The sequence below is a fragment of the Misgurnus anguillicaudatus genome, chromosome 12 (genome assembly GCF_027580225.2).
Source record: "Misgurnus anguillicaudatus chromosome 12, ASM2758022v2, whole genome shotgun sequence".
Taxonomy (NCBI): Eukaryota; Metazoa; Chordata; class Actinopteri; order Cypriniformes; family Cobitidae; genus Misgurnus; species Misgurnus anguillicaudatus.
In genome coordinates this window covers 35,795,705-35,815,702 of record NC_073348.2, presented here as the reverse complement: position 1 = coordinate 35,815,702, position 19,998 = coordinate 35,795,705, and the positions used below count along the sequence as shown (strand labels likewise).

The 19,998-nt window shown below is 39.3% G+C and overlaps 3 protein-coding genes across 3 annotated transcripts; all 3 read right to left on the bottom strand.

Moving 5' to 3' along the window:
* Positions 1-224: 224 nt before the first annotated feature.
* Positions 225-1,810, bottom strand: LOC141368906 (trace amine-associated receptor 13c-like). Its single transcript, XM_073873732.1, has 2 exons — positions 1,625-1,810; positions 225-1,205 (listed from the first exon to the last, which is right to left on the bottom strand). The coding sequence occupies exons 1-2, from the start codon at positions 1,808-1,810 to the stop codon at positions 225-227; spliced, it is 1,167 nt and encodes a 388-aa protein (XP_073729833.1).
* Positions 1,811-5,991: 4,181 nt separating this feature from the next.
* On the bottom strand, positions 5,992-6,957 carry LOC141368905 (trace amine-associated receptor 13c-like). Its single transcript, XM_073873731.1, has one exon. The coding sequence runs from the start codon at positions 6,955-6,957 to the stop codon at positions 5,992-5,994; it is 966 nt and encodes a 321-aa protein (XP_073729832.1).
* A 9,518-nt stretch (positions 6,958-16,475) lies between these two features.
* LOC141368904 (trace amine-associated receptor 13c-like) lies at positions 16,476-17,466 on the bottom strand. Its single transcript, XM_073873730.1, has one exon. It carries the CDS (start codon positions 17,442-17,444, stop codon positions 16,476-16,478), a length of 969 nt encoding a protein of 322 aa, XP_073729831.1. The 5' UTR covers positions 17,445-17,466.
* Between the last annotated feature and the right edge of the window lie 2,532 nt (positions 17,467-19,998).

Sequence of the window (19,998 nt, the reverse complement as noted above, 5' to 3'; positions counted from 1 at the left end):
CAAACCTAACAATCCAAATGGTGTGATATTTGTAGTTAAAACTTGAAATATACATTTACAGAGAATGCCTTTATTACCAATTTATTGAACCAGCAAACCACTCTATTAAGTCCTACCAAATGTAATTGTAATATCTTGTGTTGAACCCCATCATTGTCTAATACGATCAATGCTAATAAATCCAGAACCTTAATTATTATTATAATGAACAAGACCAATAGAAGTTATGCTGGTTTCAATATTTTGGATAGATTTAGGATGTGTTTAACTGACGTTCTAAACCAGGGGTAAAATATAGCATAGATGAGAGGATTCAGACCTGAATTAATATACAACATCCATAACATAAAATAGGCTATAGTAGAAGTCATGCTTGTGTTTTGTGTTAGAGTTAAGCTGTAATAGGGAATCCAGCAAAACAGATAAACTGTCATAATGATTCCTAATGTCAGAGCGGCTTTGCTCTCAGATTTCCTCCTCACTGAACCTTCTGTTAGATGTTTTCCACTCCTCATCAGAGAGTTTATAACTTTCACTTGATGATGTGCGACATAGAAGATTCTCAAATATAAAGATATAATGATGGTACAAGGAAACAGGAAAGACAGGAACACATCAGTGACTTTCCAGACAAAAGACATCATAAATGCACATTCTCCATAACATGTGTATTTACTTTCTGAGGTAGTTAAAGCTGAAATTGTATAAAATAAAGAGCAAAACCAGGAAACACAGATAATAGTTATTGTTTTAGTTGTTGTTATTTTCTGTGGATACAGCAAAGGTTGACACACAGCCACATAACGGTCAACAGCTATTAAAACTAAATTACTCAGAGATGTATTGAGAAGCAACCCCATGATTATTAAAAACAATCTACAGATAGTGTCTCCAAAGTACCAACATGTTTCAATCAACCTAATTGCCTCCAAGGGCATGATAATAAGTCCTACGAGCAGGTCAGCCAAAGCCAGAGAGAGAATGAGCATGTTGGTTGGAGTGTGAAGCTTCTTGAAGTGAGAGATGGAGATGATCACCAGCAGATTCAGAAACACAGTCCATACTAACAGCACTGAAAAAAACACATACATGATATTGTATTCATGTGTTGAGCGTTTTGTCTTGATGCATGATGAGTTAATGGCAGGAAAGCAGTATTGAGTCTCATGATCTTCTGTCTCATAGGCCATGAGTAAAGTCTCCTCCTGTTAAGAGTTTGATCTGATCTCCTTGCTGTTCTCTTATTTATAAATTGTCAGAATCAGATTAACCAACCCATTCACCACCCACTCTGATGCAACATTGTTTTACAATGGATATTATTTTGCCTTTTTTACCCTTTCCTTTGTAGATGTTTCTAAATGATGAGCTCAGATGCAAAACCACGTTAGTGCATCTGACATTTTCTTGTAAATTAGCTTTTTTCTTAGACTTTGAATGAATTCTGCCAACAAACCAGTTTTTCTGAATGGCCTGAGGCTGTGATTAAGCGAATTTGAAACTTAAAATATAATGCGTGCCAAAAGCATCCGTTTAATATCATTATCTAATTTTTGGTGTATAAGGCGTTTAGCAGGTTTTGGATCTACCTGCCATGTTTCATTTTAAGAAACATTATGCCTACTAGTTCTAAAACTGATTTTATCAGCTCCGGTCTGTCTGCCTGCTTCGGTCTCCATGTTTTTCCCATTTTCTCCATGTTCCATAATCCTCCACATTCCCTCTCCTGCTTATTGTCTGCAATCCTCCTCACTTGCCAGCCATTACCCTCATGAGCTCCACTATATGTACTCTTGTCTGTTTGCCCCATTGTTTTCCAGTCTTGTTTATGTTACGTTGTTTTGTTTTATTCCTAGCCTGTATGTTTTTTAAGTTTATTGTTTATTAAAGTTTTTGATTTTTGGATATTCCTCATCTTCTTTATCTCCTTCATCCTCCACAACACGTAACATGACAGAAGACCGTTCCTTAACATGTTATCTCGATACACTCTTAAAACGAATGTGTTAAATTAACACATCTTGTGTCTAGTTAAGGACAACACATCTAGTGTGTTGTCCTTAATTTAACACATCTCTGTGTTATTTTTGGAACAACACACTTTGTGTTGTTTTAACACATCTTGTGTTGTCCCTTTTATTTTTATGAACTCAAATGACACATAATGTGTTAAAAACAACACAAAATGTGTTAAATATTTTAACACAAAATAATGTGTTAAAATTAACACATCCTGGATGTGTTAATTTTAACACACTGTTTTGTGTTAAACTATTTAACACATTATGTGTTATTTTTAACACATTATGTGTCATTTCGTGATGATTTTGAGTTCATATAAATAAAAGGGACAACACAAGATGTGTTAAAACAACACAAAGTGTGTTGTTCTAAAAATAACACAGATATGTGTTAAATTAACACATTTATTTTAAGAGTGTAGGTTTAACCTTCTTCCACCTCCACCAAGATGGTCAGCCTCTGAAGATGTTAGTGGAGGAAATTTTGGACTTTGCCCATCAAGCAAGTTTGGGCGACGCAATGCTCAATCTTTGTTTTTGAATGGATTATTTGATTTTCCCCTGTCGCCTGATAATGATTAATTAACCCTAGTCAATTTTATAATGTCATCCAATTACTTGGCTCTAATTTCGAGGTTCACATTGCTGACGAGGACAAATTAATTAATCATCCAGCCCTATCCCGAAAACAGAGCAGTGCTCCAACAACCTCAAAACCTGTTTCAAATACCTCCACAAATCCTGATATTAAGATTTTCCCACAAGACGTCCTTAATTTGTCCACTCCTGAACTCCGCAAGGTGCACCCTCATTCTTCTGCACTCTCTGAGGTGCAAGCGCACTCTCCTGAAGTCTGCGAGGTGCCTGCTCGCTCTCCTGAAGTCCGCGAGGTGCCTGCTCGATTTCCTGAAGTCCGCGAGGTGCCTGCTCGCTCTACTGAACACCACGAGGTGCACGCTCACTCTCTTAACTACCACAGGGTGCATGCTTGCTCTCCTAACTGCCACAAGGTGCAAGCCATAGGGTGCATTTGGGCTGCTAACACCTCCCTAAACTCTTTAAAGAAAATTTTGCAGGGCTATCCTCTCACTGTCACTGTGGCCTTTTGCCTCTCCTACTATTCCCTCACCTGTGTTACGGCCATGGCGGCTGTCTGCCTCTCCAATTCTCCAGTCTCCTATGTGATGGAGAAGGATGCAGTTTGTCTCTCCTGTGTGCGGGTGCACCTCAATGGCTCCTGGGGCAGGCTGTGCCTCCCTGGCTTCCTGCTCTGCCGGCATCTCCCTGTCATCCTGCTCTGCTGGCACCTCCCTGTCCTCCTGCTCTGCTGGCACCTCCTTGTCATCCTGCTCTGCTGGCACCTCCCTGTCATTCTGCTCTGCTGGCACCTCCCTGTCATCCTGCTCTGCTGGCACCTCACTGTCATCCTGCTCTGCTGGCACCTCCCTGTCATTCTGCTCTGCTGGCACCTCACTGTCATCCTGCTCTGCTGGCACCTCCCTGTCCTCCTGCTCTGCTGGCACCTCCCTGTCATCCTGCTCTGCTGGCACCTCACTGTCATCCTGCTCTGCTGGCACCTATCTGTCATCCTGCTCTGCTGGTACCCCCCTGTCATCCTGCTCTGTCACTGTCCTGAACACCGGGAGGTGCAAGCCTTACTTTCCTGAACACCGCAAGGTGCATGCTTTCTCTCCTGAACTTTACTTTGGCCCAATTATAGGTATTTTATAGTTATTATATGTACGCACGAGGGCACTGTTAACACTTGCTTCTTTTGAAAGGGATACAATTGGCAAGTATTTTATCCCATAATGAAATTTGACCTCTGCATTTAACTTATCCAGTGAGTTTTGGTTGTGAGCATCTTGGTCATTTTCTGCCTGCATTGAGAATTAAATCTGCAACCTTTGGATTACAAGTCAGACTTTATAATCAAGAGACCACAATTGAATTGATAAACCTCCACTGAACTGTTCATTTAAGGATGTAAATCTTGCCATCAAATACATTCAAGGCTGACTGGTAATTTGGATGTAAGAGTACAATATATCAGTATATATTAGTTAGGACCTTGACTAGGCCACTCCAAATACTTTACTTTTTTTTAATTCAGCCATTCAGAGGTGGACTTGCTAGTGTGTTTTGGATCATTGTCCTGTTGCAGAATCAAAGCTATTTTCAGCTTAAGGTAACAAACAGTTTGCTCAGCAGTGGTTTTTGTCTTGGAACTCTGCCATACAGGCCATTTTTGCCTAGTCTCTTTCCTATGGTGGAGTCAAGAGCACTTACCTTAACTGAGGCAAGTGAGGCATATAGTTCTTTGGATGTTGGTGTGGGGTCTTTTTTGACCTCTTGAATGAGTTGTTGCTGCGCTCTTTGGGTCATTTTGGTAAGCCGGCAACTCCTGGGAAGGTTCTTCACTATTCCATGTTTTCTGCATTTGTGGATAATGGCACTTACTGTGGTTCGCTGAAGTTCCAAATCTTTAGAAATGGCTTTTTAACTTTTCCAGACTGATAGAACTCAATTACGTTCTTTCTCATTTGTTTCTTAATATCTTTGGATCTCTGCATGATGGCTTTCATGTTTTAACAGGGGAGCAAACACTTTGTCACACAGGGCCATGTAGTTTTGGATTTAGTTTTCTCTTAATTATAAAAACCTCCATTTAAAAACTGCATGTTTTATTATCTTTACAATATTTACATTTGTTTGATGATCTGAAACATTAAAGTGTCCCGGGAGATTTTAGATTTCTCCATGTATAAAACCCCTGATTCAGTTCATCAGCCTGTTAGTGTGTTAATTAACTCTTTCCACGCCATTGACGAGATATCTCGTCAATTTGCAATACCGCTATTATCCACCAGGTGGCAACTTATAAAAACCGGAAGTATTGCCCTAGGGCAAACAGCTGTAAGTCCGTGTATGTTTTAAAGATCGCTCTGCATCTGATCTCTATCAAAAGTCCTTCACAAAAATGGAATTTTCTCAGCTTTTTGCTCAAAATTTGCTGTTTTTGATGAAACCTACCCATATTTGAGAGGTGATAAAAACAGAACACATAAAGGTAGGATGAAACAGATTTTTTTTGTTTGAAAGCAGAGGGTCTGTTCTTTTATTTTATATATTATATGTTTATATATTTAAAAAGGAGCATTTTCTGGAAGGCATTAAACTTTTGTGAAAATCATGAAAAATGCGGTGAAAGTGTTAAGGAAAGGTTTCAAACATTCTGGAAAGAGCCTGATAAGTGGAATCAGGTGTTTCATATAAGGAGACATCTAAAACATTCTGGGATTGGGGGCCCGAGAACTGGAGTTGAGAATCATTGCTTTAGGCCATGGGTTTGCAACGTTGATCCTGGAGGGCACATGTCCTCTGCAGGACAGGTGCCATTCAGGAACAGGGTTGGAGACCCATGCTTTAGGCCAATGATATACAGGTTCAGTGTATTTTCTGCACATGAAAGCATGTGTCATAAGTTAACTGTTCACACAAAGGTCAACAACTCGTTCTAAATGTAGTCAGAAACAATAGATTTTTTGTTCTTGTTTGTTTTGCTTAATGTGTTTTTTTCTGCATCTGTTTTAGGCAGGTAAACCTTTCTGAGTCCCAGTCTGGAACATAATGGTTATTTTTACATGTCTAATCTTAATGTTTAATGCCTATTGTCTTAAACATGTAGTCATTCTGCCATACAAGGTACATTATTTTCAGCATGTGTGTTGCCTTTGTTTGAACCGGACAATCCCAACATTATGGATGTTAACATTTGTATTGAAAACTTGAAATATAAATTCACAGAGAATGCCTTTATTACCAATATATTGAACAAGCTAATCAATCTTTTAAACCTTACCAAATGTAAACGTAATATCTTGTGTTTAACCCCATCATTGTCCGATTCGATCAATGCTAGTATATTCAGAACCTTAATTATTATTAAAATGAACAAGACCAATAGAAGTTATGCTGGTTTAAATATTTTGGATAGATTTAGGATGTGTTTAACTGACACTCTAAACCAGGGGTAAAATATAGCATAGATGAGAGGATTCAGACCTGAATTAATAAACAACATCCACAACATAAAATAGGCTATAATAAAAGTCATGCTTGTGTTTGGTGTTAAAGATAAACTATAATAGGGAATCCAGCAAAACAGATAAACCGTCACAATGATTCCTAATGTCAGAGCGGCTTTGTTCTCAGATTTCCTCCTCACTGAACCTTCTGTTAGATGTTTTCCACTCCTCATCAGAGAGTTTATAACTTTCACTTGATGATGTGCGACATAGAAGATTCTCAAATATAAAGTTATAATGAAGGTACAAGGAAATAGGAAAAACAGAAACATGTCAATAAATTTCCAGACAAAAGTAACAATAAATGTACATTCTCCATAACAGTTGTATCTACTTTGCGAGGTAGTTAAAGCTGAACTGGTATAAACTGAAGAGCACAACCAGCAAACACAAATAATAATAATTGTTCTAGTCATTGTTATTTTCTGTGGGTACAGCAGAGGGTGACACACAGCCACATAACGGTCAACAGCTATTAAAACTAAATTACTCAGAGATGTAGTGATGAGCAATCCCATTATTATTAAAAACAGTCTACAGATAGTCTCTCCAAAGTACCAACATGTTTCAATCAATCTAGTCGCCTCTAAGGGCATGATAATAAGTCCAATGAGCAGGTCGGCCACAGCCAGAGAGAGAATGAGCATGTTGGTTGGAGTGTGAAGCTTCTTGAAGTGAGAGATGGAGATGATCACCAGCAGATTCAGAAACACAGTCCATACTGACAGCAATGAAAAAAACACATACATGATATTGTATTCATGTGTGGAGCGTTTTGTCTTGATGCATGATGAGTTAATGGCAGGAAAGCAGTATTGAGTCTTATGATCTTCTGTCTTATAGGCCATGAGTAAGAGTTTGATCTGATCTCCCTACTGTTCATTTATTTATACAGTATCTGAATCAGACTGACTCAACCCATTTTACCACCCCCTCTGATGCAACATTGTTTTACAATTGATATTATTTAGCCTTTTGTTTGTAAATGATGAGTGCAGATGCAAAACACTCTAAGCAGGACTCTAGACTGCGGCCAAAATAGTTGCAAATGCGATAATTTTTTTGATAATGTGTGAGTCAAAATTTTACACTGTTGCGTTATTGTGAATACATAAAGTTCAGGTTGTTATAGTACCTGCCTGGCACATGAGTCCATATCTGGGTATTTTTTTTTCTGGATCCGTCTCATGCATGCACATGTCCTCAGCGCTTTCAGTATATTCAAGCGTGCATACCTGTGCGGATGATTACCAGGTTTGCGTCATTTTCAAGACATTTATAAATATAGGATAGATAAAGAAAAGTTACGGTTCAACCATCAAACAAAGTTTAGCACAAACATCAAGAAAACGAGAAACAGATTTGCGAATGTCTTGGGAACAATGTCACAGGTCGGAGCGGACCACAGGTGTCGTGAGTCTGGCCCCTCCCTAGTTTCCACCTCGAGGAGGTCCCAAGAGCACCCCAATGACCAGACACACAGAGAGCGTATGTAAAGTTTAAAACAAGCTTTTTTAAATTATTCAAAAGGTAAGTGGAAAGGTGGAAAGGGGGGCTAAAATCCAACTCTCGGGCCAGAGAGTAAGTATTCTCGAGTCGCTCGGACTCCGTCACAGGGACTTTCAGGTGGGTCTTCCACTCCTCTTATTTCTCCGTTTAGGCAACGTCAATCAGATTATTCACAGCGTGCCTTCGTTCTGTTTTGCAGGGGAACTGCCAGGGGGCCCTTTCCATTCCTGGACGTGAAAGATGAAGATGGTAAGTACCACTGAATGATATGCGAGGCGAGTACCTGATGGTATTCACGGCGAGTTCCTGGGCGGCCTAGCGTGTTGGACTCCTGGCCTTCCAGATACAGGCAGAGGTGCACAATGGCTGCACGGGATCTGGCTTGGATTGTCCTGGTAAGTGTACAGAGAGCAAACACTGATTTTTAATGCTTAGCAACAGGTCGACGTACAGACAGACACACTGGATCCTCTCGGGTGCTACGCTGCCTCCCAACCTTGGACGTTCAGGTAAGTATTTCAGAAGGGTATGCTGAATCTTTACTGGAGCATACAGGTAAGAGTACAGGAATAATGCACTGGCTTCTTAGCTTGGGGCGTAAGGTGAGTATACACAAGGGCAACTGGGTCTTCACTTGGGCATGCAGGTGAGTATACAAAACAATACGCTGGCTTTAGCTTTGGGCGTACGGGAGTATACAGAAGGGCAACTGGGTCTTTACTTGGGCATACAGGTGAGTATACAAGAGGGCGACTGGGTCTTTGCTTGGGCATACAGGTGAGTATACAAAACAATATGCTGGCTTTAGCTTTGGGCGTACGGTCAGTGTACAGAAGGTGCAGGAAATGGACATAACTCACAGACCTTCAGGGAGGTGGACGTCAGGCTCTAGCCTTATCTGAAGCTTGAGAGACAGGAGAGGATATCTTCGGCACGACACTGATGGCCTTCTTCGCCGGGACAGTCTTCCCGGACAGCACTCCACACGGTCCCTTTCAACCGTAGACAACACTTTCACGACGACACGGAGCCGTAGGATCAACCTATTGGGCGAATAGCAAAAGCAGACACACAAACTCCTTCTTGAATGTACTTGGCTCTAGTAAATATGTGGGAAAAGGGTATACCACCTCTTGACCTCGAACAAGGGCAAATAGATGCACGGGTCAAGGCTGCTGCTCGTTGGGCCTAACGCGGCCTCGGCTGGTGTCACCACACAGGTATGTTCAGGTAAGTTGTTACACCCGTGGTGTACCACAAGAGTGGATCGAATGCTTCCCTTTCCTCTCTTCCAACTAACAGGACAAGAGATCGAGACAGGGGCAAACCTCTGAAGACACTCCACAAACAGGTAGTCATACCCACACATCTGGTTTTCCCATACAGCAGCCACAACTTCTCACCGTTAATATTTCCCACAATATTCACACTGTTCTTACTTGATGTCATTGCCTCGCCACCGCCAAGTGGGGAAAAGGGATCAGGATGTCACAAGCGGCATATATGTGAAGATGGTCATTCACCAGCACCAATACTCAATCTCTTCACAGGATCTACGTCCGGCCTAAAAGGTGGTTGCTGACAACATGGACACAGCACTACACTGCAAGTTCCAAGTGTACACACACAGCAAAGCAAAAGACTCACCCACTGCACTCCACACACTCTCAGTGAAAATAGGGTCAGAACCACATCGGACCGGGGATTCGTCCTGGGAATCGTTGAGGCACTGCTGTAACGAGTGGCCAGATATAAGCGTCGCCGCCACGACAATCCAACGTCCTCCCTCTCTAGCTGTTCCCAGCTCACCGACAAATCCTTCCCACAGTGGGGCCGCTCACACACTATGCCACAACTCACAAGAGGCTTACTGTTTTTTCACACTCATGAGGTAACGCTGACACAATGGTAATTTGGGGTAAAATGGTAAGTCGGTCTCCTTCGGTGGTACTTCCGGTAAGTCTTCCTGCTTACAATCGCTTCAAAGCACGTTACACATTTCCACAGGACATTTCAAATGTAGGTAGCTTAGATGTATACTCAGCCCAGTCTCCGTTCATGCCAAATCCTTGATTTCTCTTCTCCCAGTCAACGATATCCACAGCACTTTCGTTCCCTTCACTCACCCAAACACTCCGTCTCACCCACTGTATCGGCTGGAATAAACTGCTCTCTTCCGGTGTTTTTGAGGCTCCCTTTATTCTCCTCCTCTTCTTCGAATCGCCCAATCCACGACCGCCACGCTCATCTGCACACCTGGGATCAATAAAGCCCAGATTTCAGTTGCCCGGAGTTCCCGGAAGTGGCTGGTGTTCGGGGATTATTGTCCGGGCGGAACTAATCTCCATCACTTTCAGTTCCGCCCCTAAAAAGTCACTCCGTGACAACAAAATGAAAGGGTCTCTGGGAGCTCCTTTTAATAACTGATATTGCCATGTCAGTTTTGTACTACAAACAAATGTTTGCAGCACTTGCCCTGCCTTTGGGGACTTTGGATTGGTCCACTTGCCATTGATGAGCCACACTTAAAAATGAACATGCTTAATGTGAAAGACGATGCAAAAGACGTAGACGTTTGGTCAAGCATGTCCATCTAGAGCAGGGATGGGAAACTCTGGTCCTGGAGGGCCGGTGTCCTGCAGAGTTTAGCTCCAACCATAATTAAACACACCTGAAGCAGCCAATTAAGGTCTTACTAGGCATACTAGAAACTTTTTGGCAGTTGTGATGAGGCATGTTGGAGCTAAACTCTGCAGGACACTGGCCCTCCAGGACCGAAGTTGCCCATCGCTGATCTAGAGCATGTTCACATAGAAAATTATCAGAATAAAATATTTAAATATATCAAGCTTTAAATCACTGTCAATCCCAGTCAACAATTTGGTCTCTCAGTGTAGTCAACATGAGCTCACAAGATACTCATAATGTTGTCACAATGTGTGGGTCACAGTAATCTAAAAGTGTAACCACACTGCACACTCACTGTGTGCTCATACTACCCATAAAGCACACAATATAACAAGTTCCAGATGTCATTCAGAGAGCTAATATGCTAGTGTTTGGTAATTGAAAGCAATTGATAAAGTTTATTCAGCTAATAAAAGAAAAACTGAAAGAGACGTGATTGTTTCTGCATTTAAACCATCCACTGAATAGCAAACTCATCCATAGCAAGTCATGAGCACACACAAACTACACGCACCCACACAGGGCAACTATAACTGACACAACCCAACACTCAATCACTTCCTGCCAGCTGTGGGAGTCTTCAGGGTTACAAATACTGTAAGTCTGACTCTCTAACCACTAGGCCACGATACTTAAACAACATAAATTAGTGAATTTCCATTTACCTACTGTATGTGTGAGCTTTCTATAGCCTTTATTTAGGCTTCTTGATGTCATAACCATGTCTTGACATTTTATATGGTTTATACACATCATGTGTAGGGCTGTACAAAATGCTGGGTCAAAAGTATCCTAAATTTGATCAGATGATCATCTTACATTATAATATTTCTTAGGGTGATGTTCTTGGGCCAACATTTTCCAGACATATGTGTGCTGTCCTGCTATGGCAGAGTGAGTGTGATCATGATGTGAGCTCACGACAAACTCACAGTGCACTCATGCTACAGTATGATCACTATGTGAGGTCACACTCATTGTGCACTTACTGTATAACGTGAACTCAAGATTTTGAATTCACAATAAGCTATGGCTGGACGATACATCGGATGAGATTGTTATGTGCACCTCGTCAGTAAAGCCGGTTCGGTGATTAGTAGTAAATGGCCATCACATGATTTCAAATGGAGCGCCATTTACTACACAGAGCCATAGTTCACTGATAGGGTGGGCAATATTGTATTCATAATTGCAGGCAAAATCCAACAAAGCAGATAAACCGTGACAATAAATCCTAATGTCAGAACCGCTTTGCCCTCAGACTTTTTCCTGTGTGAACCTTTCATTACACATTTTCCACCCACATACATGATTTTGTATTTGTGTGTGGAGCGTTTTGTATTGATGCATGATGAGTTAATGGCAGAAAAGTTGTGTTGAGTCTCGTGATCCTCATGAGTTTTTTTAGTTTGGAGTTTGCTTCTGGTTTAAGTCTTTTGTACCTATGAGATTCTAATACAGTATCTATCTTTTATGTACTAATATATACTCTATAAGTGCAAATCTATACCTTTTGAAAGGGTACAGCCCTATTGACAGCTAGTGTACATATTTTGACCATATTTATACAGCATTGATTGATATGTACAGGTATTGTGAATTTTATTTACTTTACGCCAATAAAAATACAAGTTTAGTGTATTTTCTCCACATGAATGCACGCAACATAACTGTTTCCACAAAGATCGATAACTCATTCAATTTAACATTTAGACGGAAACAATAGATTTTTTAAAAATCTTTTTATGCTAGTTTGCTGACTAACAGCCAATGGGTTTTACTTTTTTCCGCATCTGCTTTAGACTGGCAAATGACTTTTTAGACTGGCAAATGACTTTTAATTGCTACATGTTGTCAATTGATTTAAATGAATTTCTAAATTTCATGAGAGCAATGAGGCTGAAATAATAAAAATTGGCCTCCTAGAAAGAAAGGTAATGTTGGCTGATTTGTCCTAGACGCAGTAACGGTATCTTTGTTCATTTGACCTCTTGGTTACTGACGTGATCAAGATAAAAATAACCAACTGAAAAATCAATTACAGTATACTCTGATGGCCAATTAAATTTGTTATGCTTTGCTATTCAAAATGTGTGCAGGGTCTCGAGGGTCCTGTTAATACCTATATGATGCATCTAATTCACCAAAGCTTCATTAAAAGTGTGAAACCAACTCACATGTAAGTAGATTGACAGACTGATGCAATAGTTGCTCTTCATGCAGGTCAGTGTCATGTCTTGCACGTTCAAGTGAGAAATGTTCAGTTAGCCAACAATCATTTATGCACATAAAATAATTAATCAACATAGTTACTAATCAAGTTAAATAATTATCATTGTGCCTGAGTAGTGAGTGTGCTTGTTTGCTTGTTTTATCTATACATTCAACTGTAATGTTGATTCTGATGGATTTAAGATTAGACATTGTATGTTGTTTATTTATACACACCTTTACACAAGATTTTAATTTATATATTTGGCCTGCAGTCTCCATAAACATTTAATAATTATCCAAATCGACTTACAGTGCAGTACAAGGTACATTTATACATCATTATCAGTATGTGTGTTGCCTCTGAGCAATCCCAGCATTATGGATGTGACATTTGTAGTTAAAATTTGAAATATAAATGAACAGAGAATGCATTTATTACCAATATAATAAACCAGCAAACCACTCTTTTAAGGCCTACCAAATGTAATCGTAATATCTTGACCCACAACTCCCACAGCACACATACCAATATTTACACTTGATAACAATTGTTAGCTATGTAAAAAATATGTGTAGTCTTACATAAAATTGCAGATAAGTGGAAACAAGATTGTGCAACAGCATCATTCACTGTTGCCATTTTGTATTTTTCACTGAAACCATTTTTTTTGCCAGCGAGCGCTCTTGTCTTTCACGAAATTTATCATAAAATGTGGAGCAGTCTAGTTGCTGAACCCCATAATTTCCGATTCGATCAATTCTAGTAAATCCAGAAACTTAATTATTATTATAATGAACAAGACCATGCTGTGTTAAATATTTTGGATAGATTTAGGATGTGTTTAACTGACGTTCTAAACCAGGGGTAAAATATAGCATAGATGAGAGGATTCAGGCCCGAATTAATATACAACATCCATAATATAACATAGGCTGTTACAGAAGTCATGCTTGTGTTTGGTGTTAAATTTAAGGTATAATAGGGAATCCAGCAAAACAGATAAACCGTCATAATGATTCCTAATGTCAGAGCGACTTTACTCTCAGATTTCCTCCTCACTGAACCTTCTGTTAGATGTTTTCCACTCTTCATCAGAGAGTTTATAACTTTCACTTGCTGATGTGCGACATAAAAGATTCTCAAATATAAAGTTATAATGAAGGTACAAGGAAACAGGAAAGACAGGAACACGTCAATAATTGTCAAGGCGAAAGTAGTGATAAATGTACATTCTCCATAACATGTGTATTTACTTTGTGAGGTAGTTGTAACAGCTGAAATGTTATAAGCTGAAGAGCAGAACCAAGAAACACAGATAATAATTATTGTTCTAGGTGTTGTTATTTTCTGTGGGTACAGCAGAGGGTGACACACAGCAACATAACGGTCAACGGCTATTAAAACTAAATTACTCAGAGATGTAAAGGGGAGCAATCCCATAATTATTAAAAACAGGTTACAGAAAATGTCTCCAAAGTACCAACATGGTTCAATCAACCTCATCGCCTCCAAGGGCATGACAATAAGTCCTACGAGCAGGTCGGTCACAGCCAGAGAGAGAATGAGCATGTTGGTTGGAGTGTGAAGCTTCTTGAAGTGACAGATGGAGATGATCACCAGCAGATTCATAAACACAGTCCATACTGACAGCAATGAAAAAAACACATACATTATATTGTATCCATTTGTGGAGCGTTTTGTCTTGATGCACGATGTGTTTATGGCTGGAAAGCAGTATTGAGTCTCAAGATCTTCTGTCTCATATGCCATGAGTAAAGTCTCCTCCTTATAGGAGTTTGATTTGATCTCCTTTGCTTTTTATTTATACATTGTCAGGATCAGACTGACTCAACGCATGCACCACCCACTCTGATGCAACATTGTTTTTTAGTAGATTTTGTTTTGTCCTTTTTAACATTTTTCTTTTTAGATGTTTTTAAATGATGAGCTCAGATGCGAAACCTATGGGCCTTGCGTTTTTGCCGCCTGCCCCCTCCCCCATGTTTTTGCATGAGTGCTTTTAATGCCTGAAGTTGAAAAAAGCCAAAGCTGAGCGGAAAAGCACTCAACGTCATTCATGGGTTTTTCATTGTCCAAATAAATGCGGGGAGAGAATGGGCCTTTCATCGCGTGGCACAAGCGAAGACTGAATTAGATGAAGTACCTACTCATTGACCATTAAAACAGTAGGTACTAAATAGCATATAGGACCTACTACATCCGCCATGTTGATGCATCACATGATAACAAGTTAGTCGTTAACTAGAATGACATTAAACAAGCGCAATTTAACCACAATGGACAGCTGTTTAATTTATGTATTTGCATTTTGCATTCCATTTTTGCCTACTGTTTTTGCACCTCTCACCTTCGATTAATGTCAGAGCATGCTGCTTCTTTTTAAAGTTTCTGCTAATATGACAGTTAACAGCAAACCAAAGTTTTAAGAGTGTTCACGTTTAATACTTGACTGACAGGACAGCTGACTCGGTAATTGCCTAGCAACATTAACATCAGTAACATCATCACTCCCCTACTCCCCCTATCGCTCAAACTTCAGTCAATATTACTGCCATCGAGGTCGAGGTGCTGCAAACTAAGTGCTCTTCTGCAATACAATAAAGTTCTCATTTTTATCCGCTTAAAAAATTGCCACATTTTTTGTGCTACCATACTTGTTTGAGTAATTACTGTACTCATGTAACAGTCTTTAAATAGGAAAACATGGAAGTGTTTGTTGGCTTCTAAATTCATCCCTGTTTGGATCCTTAGGAATGAATAGGGCTAGGCTAAATGCTAACACATTCACAACACGCTGTACAAAGATTAAGTGTATGCATTGAAAAAAGATAGGTATGTATTACTTCTTCTAAGTTGGTTTAAGAACATAGTAAAAAATTTAAAAACAGTGGTGTTTTCCTTTAACCATCTGTAAACTAGATCTCCATCGCACTATGACCTACTGTATAAAGTGATGCCACACATGAATATAAAAATGCAATCTCAGAACAACATATTATATACATATACATAAGATCATATACAGTGGGTATGGAAAGTATTCAAACCCCTTTAAAATTTTCACTCTTTGTTTTATTGCAGCCATTTGCTAAAATCAAAAATGTTCATTTTATTTCTCATTAATGTACACTCAGCACCCCATTTTGGCAGAAAATTAACAGACATTTTTGCAAATTTATTAAAAAAGAAAAACTGAAATATCACATGGTCATAAGTATTGAGACCCTTTGCTGTGACACTCATATTTAACTCACATGCTGTCCATTTCTTCTGATCTTCCTTGAGATGGTTCTAATCCTTCATTGGAGTCAATATTTGTTTAATTAAACTGATTGGAATTGATTAGGAAAGGCACACACCTGTATATAAGACCTTACAGCTCACAGTGCATGTCAGAGCAAATTAAAAACTTGTAAAAAAAACATTCAAGATGGACTGCCAATGTGGGTATAGAATACAGTATATCAGTGTATGGCTCTTATACAATGTAAACTGTTAAACCTGAGCCTTAAAAAAAGGAATGGCTGACAATTTCAATTTTGTTTCATGACTATTATAATGAGTGGCTTTTAAACTTTAGTTGAGTGATTTATGAGTGGTGAAATTTACAGTACGAAAAAGTTAATATACATCTTTACACATGTAGCTTATAATTTATATATTTGCCCTGCAGTTTCTAACATTTACACAGTTGGCAGACGCTTTAATCCAAAGTTTAATCCATTATCACTGCTGTACCATTATGCTATACAGAAGCCTACTGAACACCTGATGGGTTTATTAGTAATATGGCAAACCACTCTTTTATGCTCTGCCACATGAAAGCATAATATCTTGTGTTGAACCCCATCATTGATGATTCTAACAATGTTAGTAAATCCAGATCACTACATTACACTACATTATTAATATAATGAACAAGACCAAAAGAAGTTATACTAGTTTAAATATTTTGGATAGATTTAGGATGTGTTTAACTGACATTCTAAACCAGGGGTAAAATATAGCATAGATGAGAGGATTCAAACCTGAATTAATATACACCATCCATAACATAAAATAGGCTATAACTGAAGTCATTACTGTGTTTTGTGTTAAAGTTAAGCTGTAATAGGGAATCCAGCAAAACAGATAAACCGTCACAATGATTCCTAATGTCAGAGCGGCTTTACTCTCAGATTTCCTCCTCACTGAACCTTCTGTTAGATGTTTTCCACTCCTCATCAGAGAGTTTATAACTTTAACTTGCTGATGTGCAACATAAAAGATTCTCAAATATAAAGTTATAATGATGGTACAAGGAAACAGAAAAGACAGAAACACATCAATAATTGTCCAGGCGAAAGTAGTCATAATTACGCATTCTCCATAACATGTGTATTTTCTTTGTGAGGTAGTTATAAAAACTGAAATGTTATAAGCTGAAGAGCAGAACCAGAAAACACAGATAATAATTATTGTTCTAGTCATTGTTATTTTCTGTGGGTACAGCAGAGGGTGACACACAGCCACATAACGGTCAACAGCTATAAAAACTAAATTACTCAGAGATGCAGAGACGAGCAATCCCATGATTATTAAAAACAGTCTACAGAAAATGTCTCCAAAGTACCAACATGTTTCAATCAACCTAATTGCCTCCAAGGGCATGATAATAAGTCCTACTAGCAGGTCAGACACAGCCAGAGAGAGAATGAGCATGTTGGTTGGAGTGTGAAGCTTCTTGAAGTGATAGATGGAGATGATCACCAGCAGATTCAGAAACACAGTCCATACTGACAGCACTGAAAAAAACACATACATGATATTGTTTTCATGTCTGGAACGTTTTGTCTTGATGCATGATGAGTTAATGGCAGGAAAGCAGTATTGAGTCTCATGATCTTCTGTCTTATAGGCCATGAGTAAAGTCTCCTCCTGTTAAGATTTTGATCTGATCTCTTTACTGTTCTGTACTTTTATACAGTATCTGAATCAGATTGACTCAACCCATTCACCACCCACTCTGATGCAACATTGTTTTGCTTTTTTTACATTTTCCTTTTTTGATGTTTTTAAATGATGAGCTCAGATGCAAACCCCTCTAAGCATGACTCTAGACTGCGACCAAACTGGTCACAAATGCAATTTTTTGATAATGTGTGATTTAAAATTTTACATGCTATCCAGGAATACTTTCTTTCTGTGTCCGTCTCGCGTACGCATATGTTCGCATCACTTTCTGTATATTCAAGCATGCATACACACACATGGACACATGTGAGACTTACCTGTACGCTGTACAAATGCTTACCAGGCAGCCAGGGCACCACTGCTTCACGTCATTTACAGGACATTTACAAATGTAGGATAGATAAGAAAATGTTGTGGATGTATCAACGCAAACAAAATTAGCACAAACAACAAGAAAACGAAGATCAGACTTGTGAGGGTCTCAGGGAAAAATGTTTTTTTAATTCAACAGATGTTTCCATGTCAGTTTGCCCTGCCTGCGGGGACTTCTGATAGGTCCACTGCTGTAAAATGCCATTGATAAACATTAAAGGTGGGTGGATGATTTTTGAAAAAAAAAACACTTTGGAAAAAAGAGTTGTGTCCGAGTACCAAAACACACATGTAGCCAATCAGCAGTAAGGGTCTACTAACCGACATCGTTGACTGGGTTGCGTATGTGTGGGCCGGGTCTATCAAAAGAAGGTCCCGATTCTATTGGAGTAGGGGCGTGTTTGTTTAGGTGATTTCAAATATCAACATTGGCTTTCAGAGATCATGCATGTCACTTTTAAAAGTTAAATTTTTTTTAATGTGAATGACGCTACAAAAGACACAAGACGCAGGCATATGGTCAAACATTTCCATCTAGAGCGTGTTTAAATAGAAAATGATCAGATTTAAAAATTTTGAGATATTTTAAAGGACAAGTTCTGTATTTTACACTTAAAGCCCTGTTTTCAGATTGTTTATGATGTTATAGAACGGTTTTGACTGAAATTTCGACATATGCGGCTGCCCAAGAATTTTCGGGTGTTTGTGTTTCAGCTCCCACCTCCACAATGGGTCCAATGGTGCACTGGAACAATCCTTCCCAAAATGCACCAAACCCTCGTCCACAAAGACGTGAAACTCACCGAGTGGCCAGGGGTGTTCACTGGCATGCCCACACAAAAATCGCTGCAAATTACACATTCCAACAGGTGTTATCGTAGTTTTTGCCAAGTCCATTGACTTATTATTAGTATTAGATGTGCTCTCTCGGCCACAGCCAGAGAGAGAATGAGCATGTTGGTTGGAGTGTGAAGCTTCTTGAAGTGATAGATGGAGAAGATCACCAGCAGATTCAGAAACACAGTCCATACTGACAGCACTGAAAAAAAACACATGATTTTGTATTCATGTCTGGAGCGTTTTGTCTTGATGCATGATGAGTTAATGGCAGGAAAGCAGTATTGAGTCTCATGATCTTCTGTCTTATAGGCCATGAGTAAAGTCTTCTCCTTATAGGAGTTTGATCTGATCTCCTTTTCTTTTTATTTATACATTGTCAGGATCAGACTGACTCAACGCATGCACCACCCACTTTGATGCAACATTGTTTTTCAGTAGATATTATTTTGTCCTTTTTTAACATTTTTCTTTTTAGATGTTTTCAAATGGTGAGCTCAGATGCAAAACCTATGGGCCTTGCGTTTTTGCCACCTCCGCCCCATGTTTTTGCATGAGTGCTTTTAATGCCTGAAGTTGAAAAAAGCCAAAGCTGAGCGAAAAGCACTCAACGTCATTCATGGTTTTTCATTGTCCAAATAAATGCGGGGAGAGAATGGGCCTTTCTTCGCATGGAACAAGCGAAGACTGAATTAGATGAATTACCTACTCATCGACCATTAAAACAGTATGTACTAAATAGCATATAGGGCGTACTACATACGCCATATTGATGCTTCACGTGATAAAAAGTTAGTCATTAACTAGAAGGACGTTAAACAAGCGCAACTTAACCACAATTGGCAGCTGTTTAATTTATGTATTTGCATTTGAATAGAGTCGAGTTACCTCTTTTGGCAATTTTTATAAAACAACGGCTCTCTGTTTTCTTCTTTGTTGGATAAATATCCGTGGGGCTCACGGGATAATAAAGTCTGGTACTTTTTGCCTACTGTTTTTGCCCCTCTCACCTTCGATCAATGTCAGAGCATGCTGCTTCTTTTTAAAGTTTCTGCCAATATGACAGTTAACAGCAAACCAAAGTTTTAATTGCGTTCACGCTTAATCCTTGACTTACAGGACAGCTGACTCGGTGGTTGCCTAGCAACATTAAAAAACCACAGCACACTGTTTTTTCCTAAATTCAATCAAATAAAGGCAATGCTATCTGCCTCACGTTTTTAAGCGTTAAAAACATGTTCTGTGTGAAGGTGGAAGAGCACTTAGTTTGCAGCACTTCGCAGGGCTCCAGACT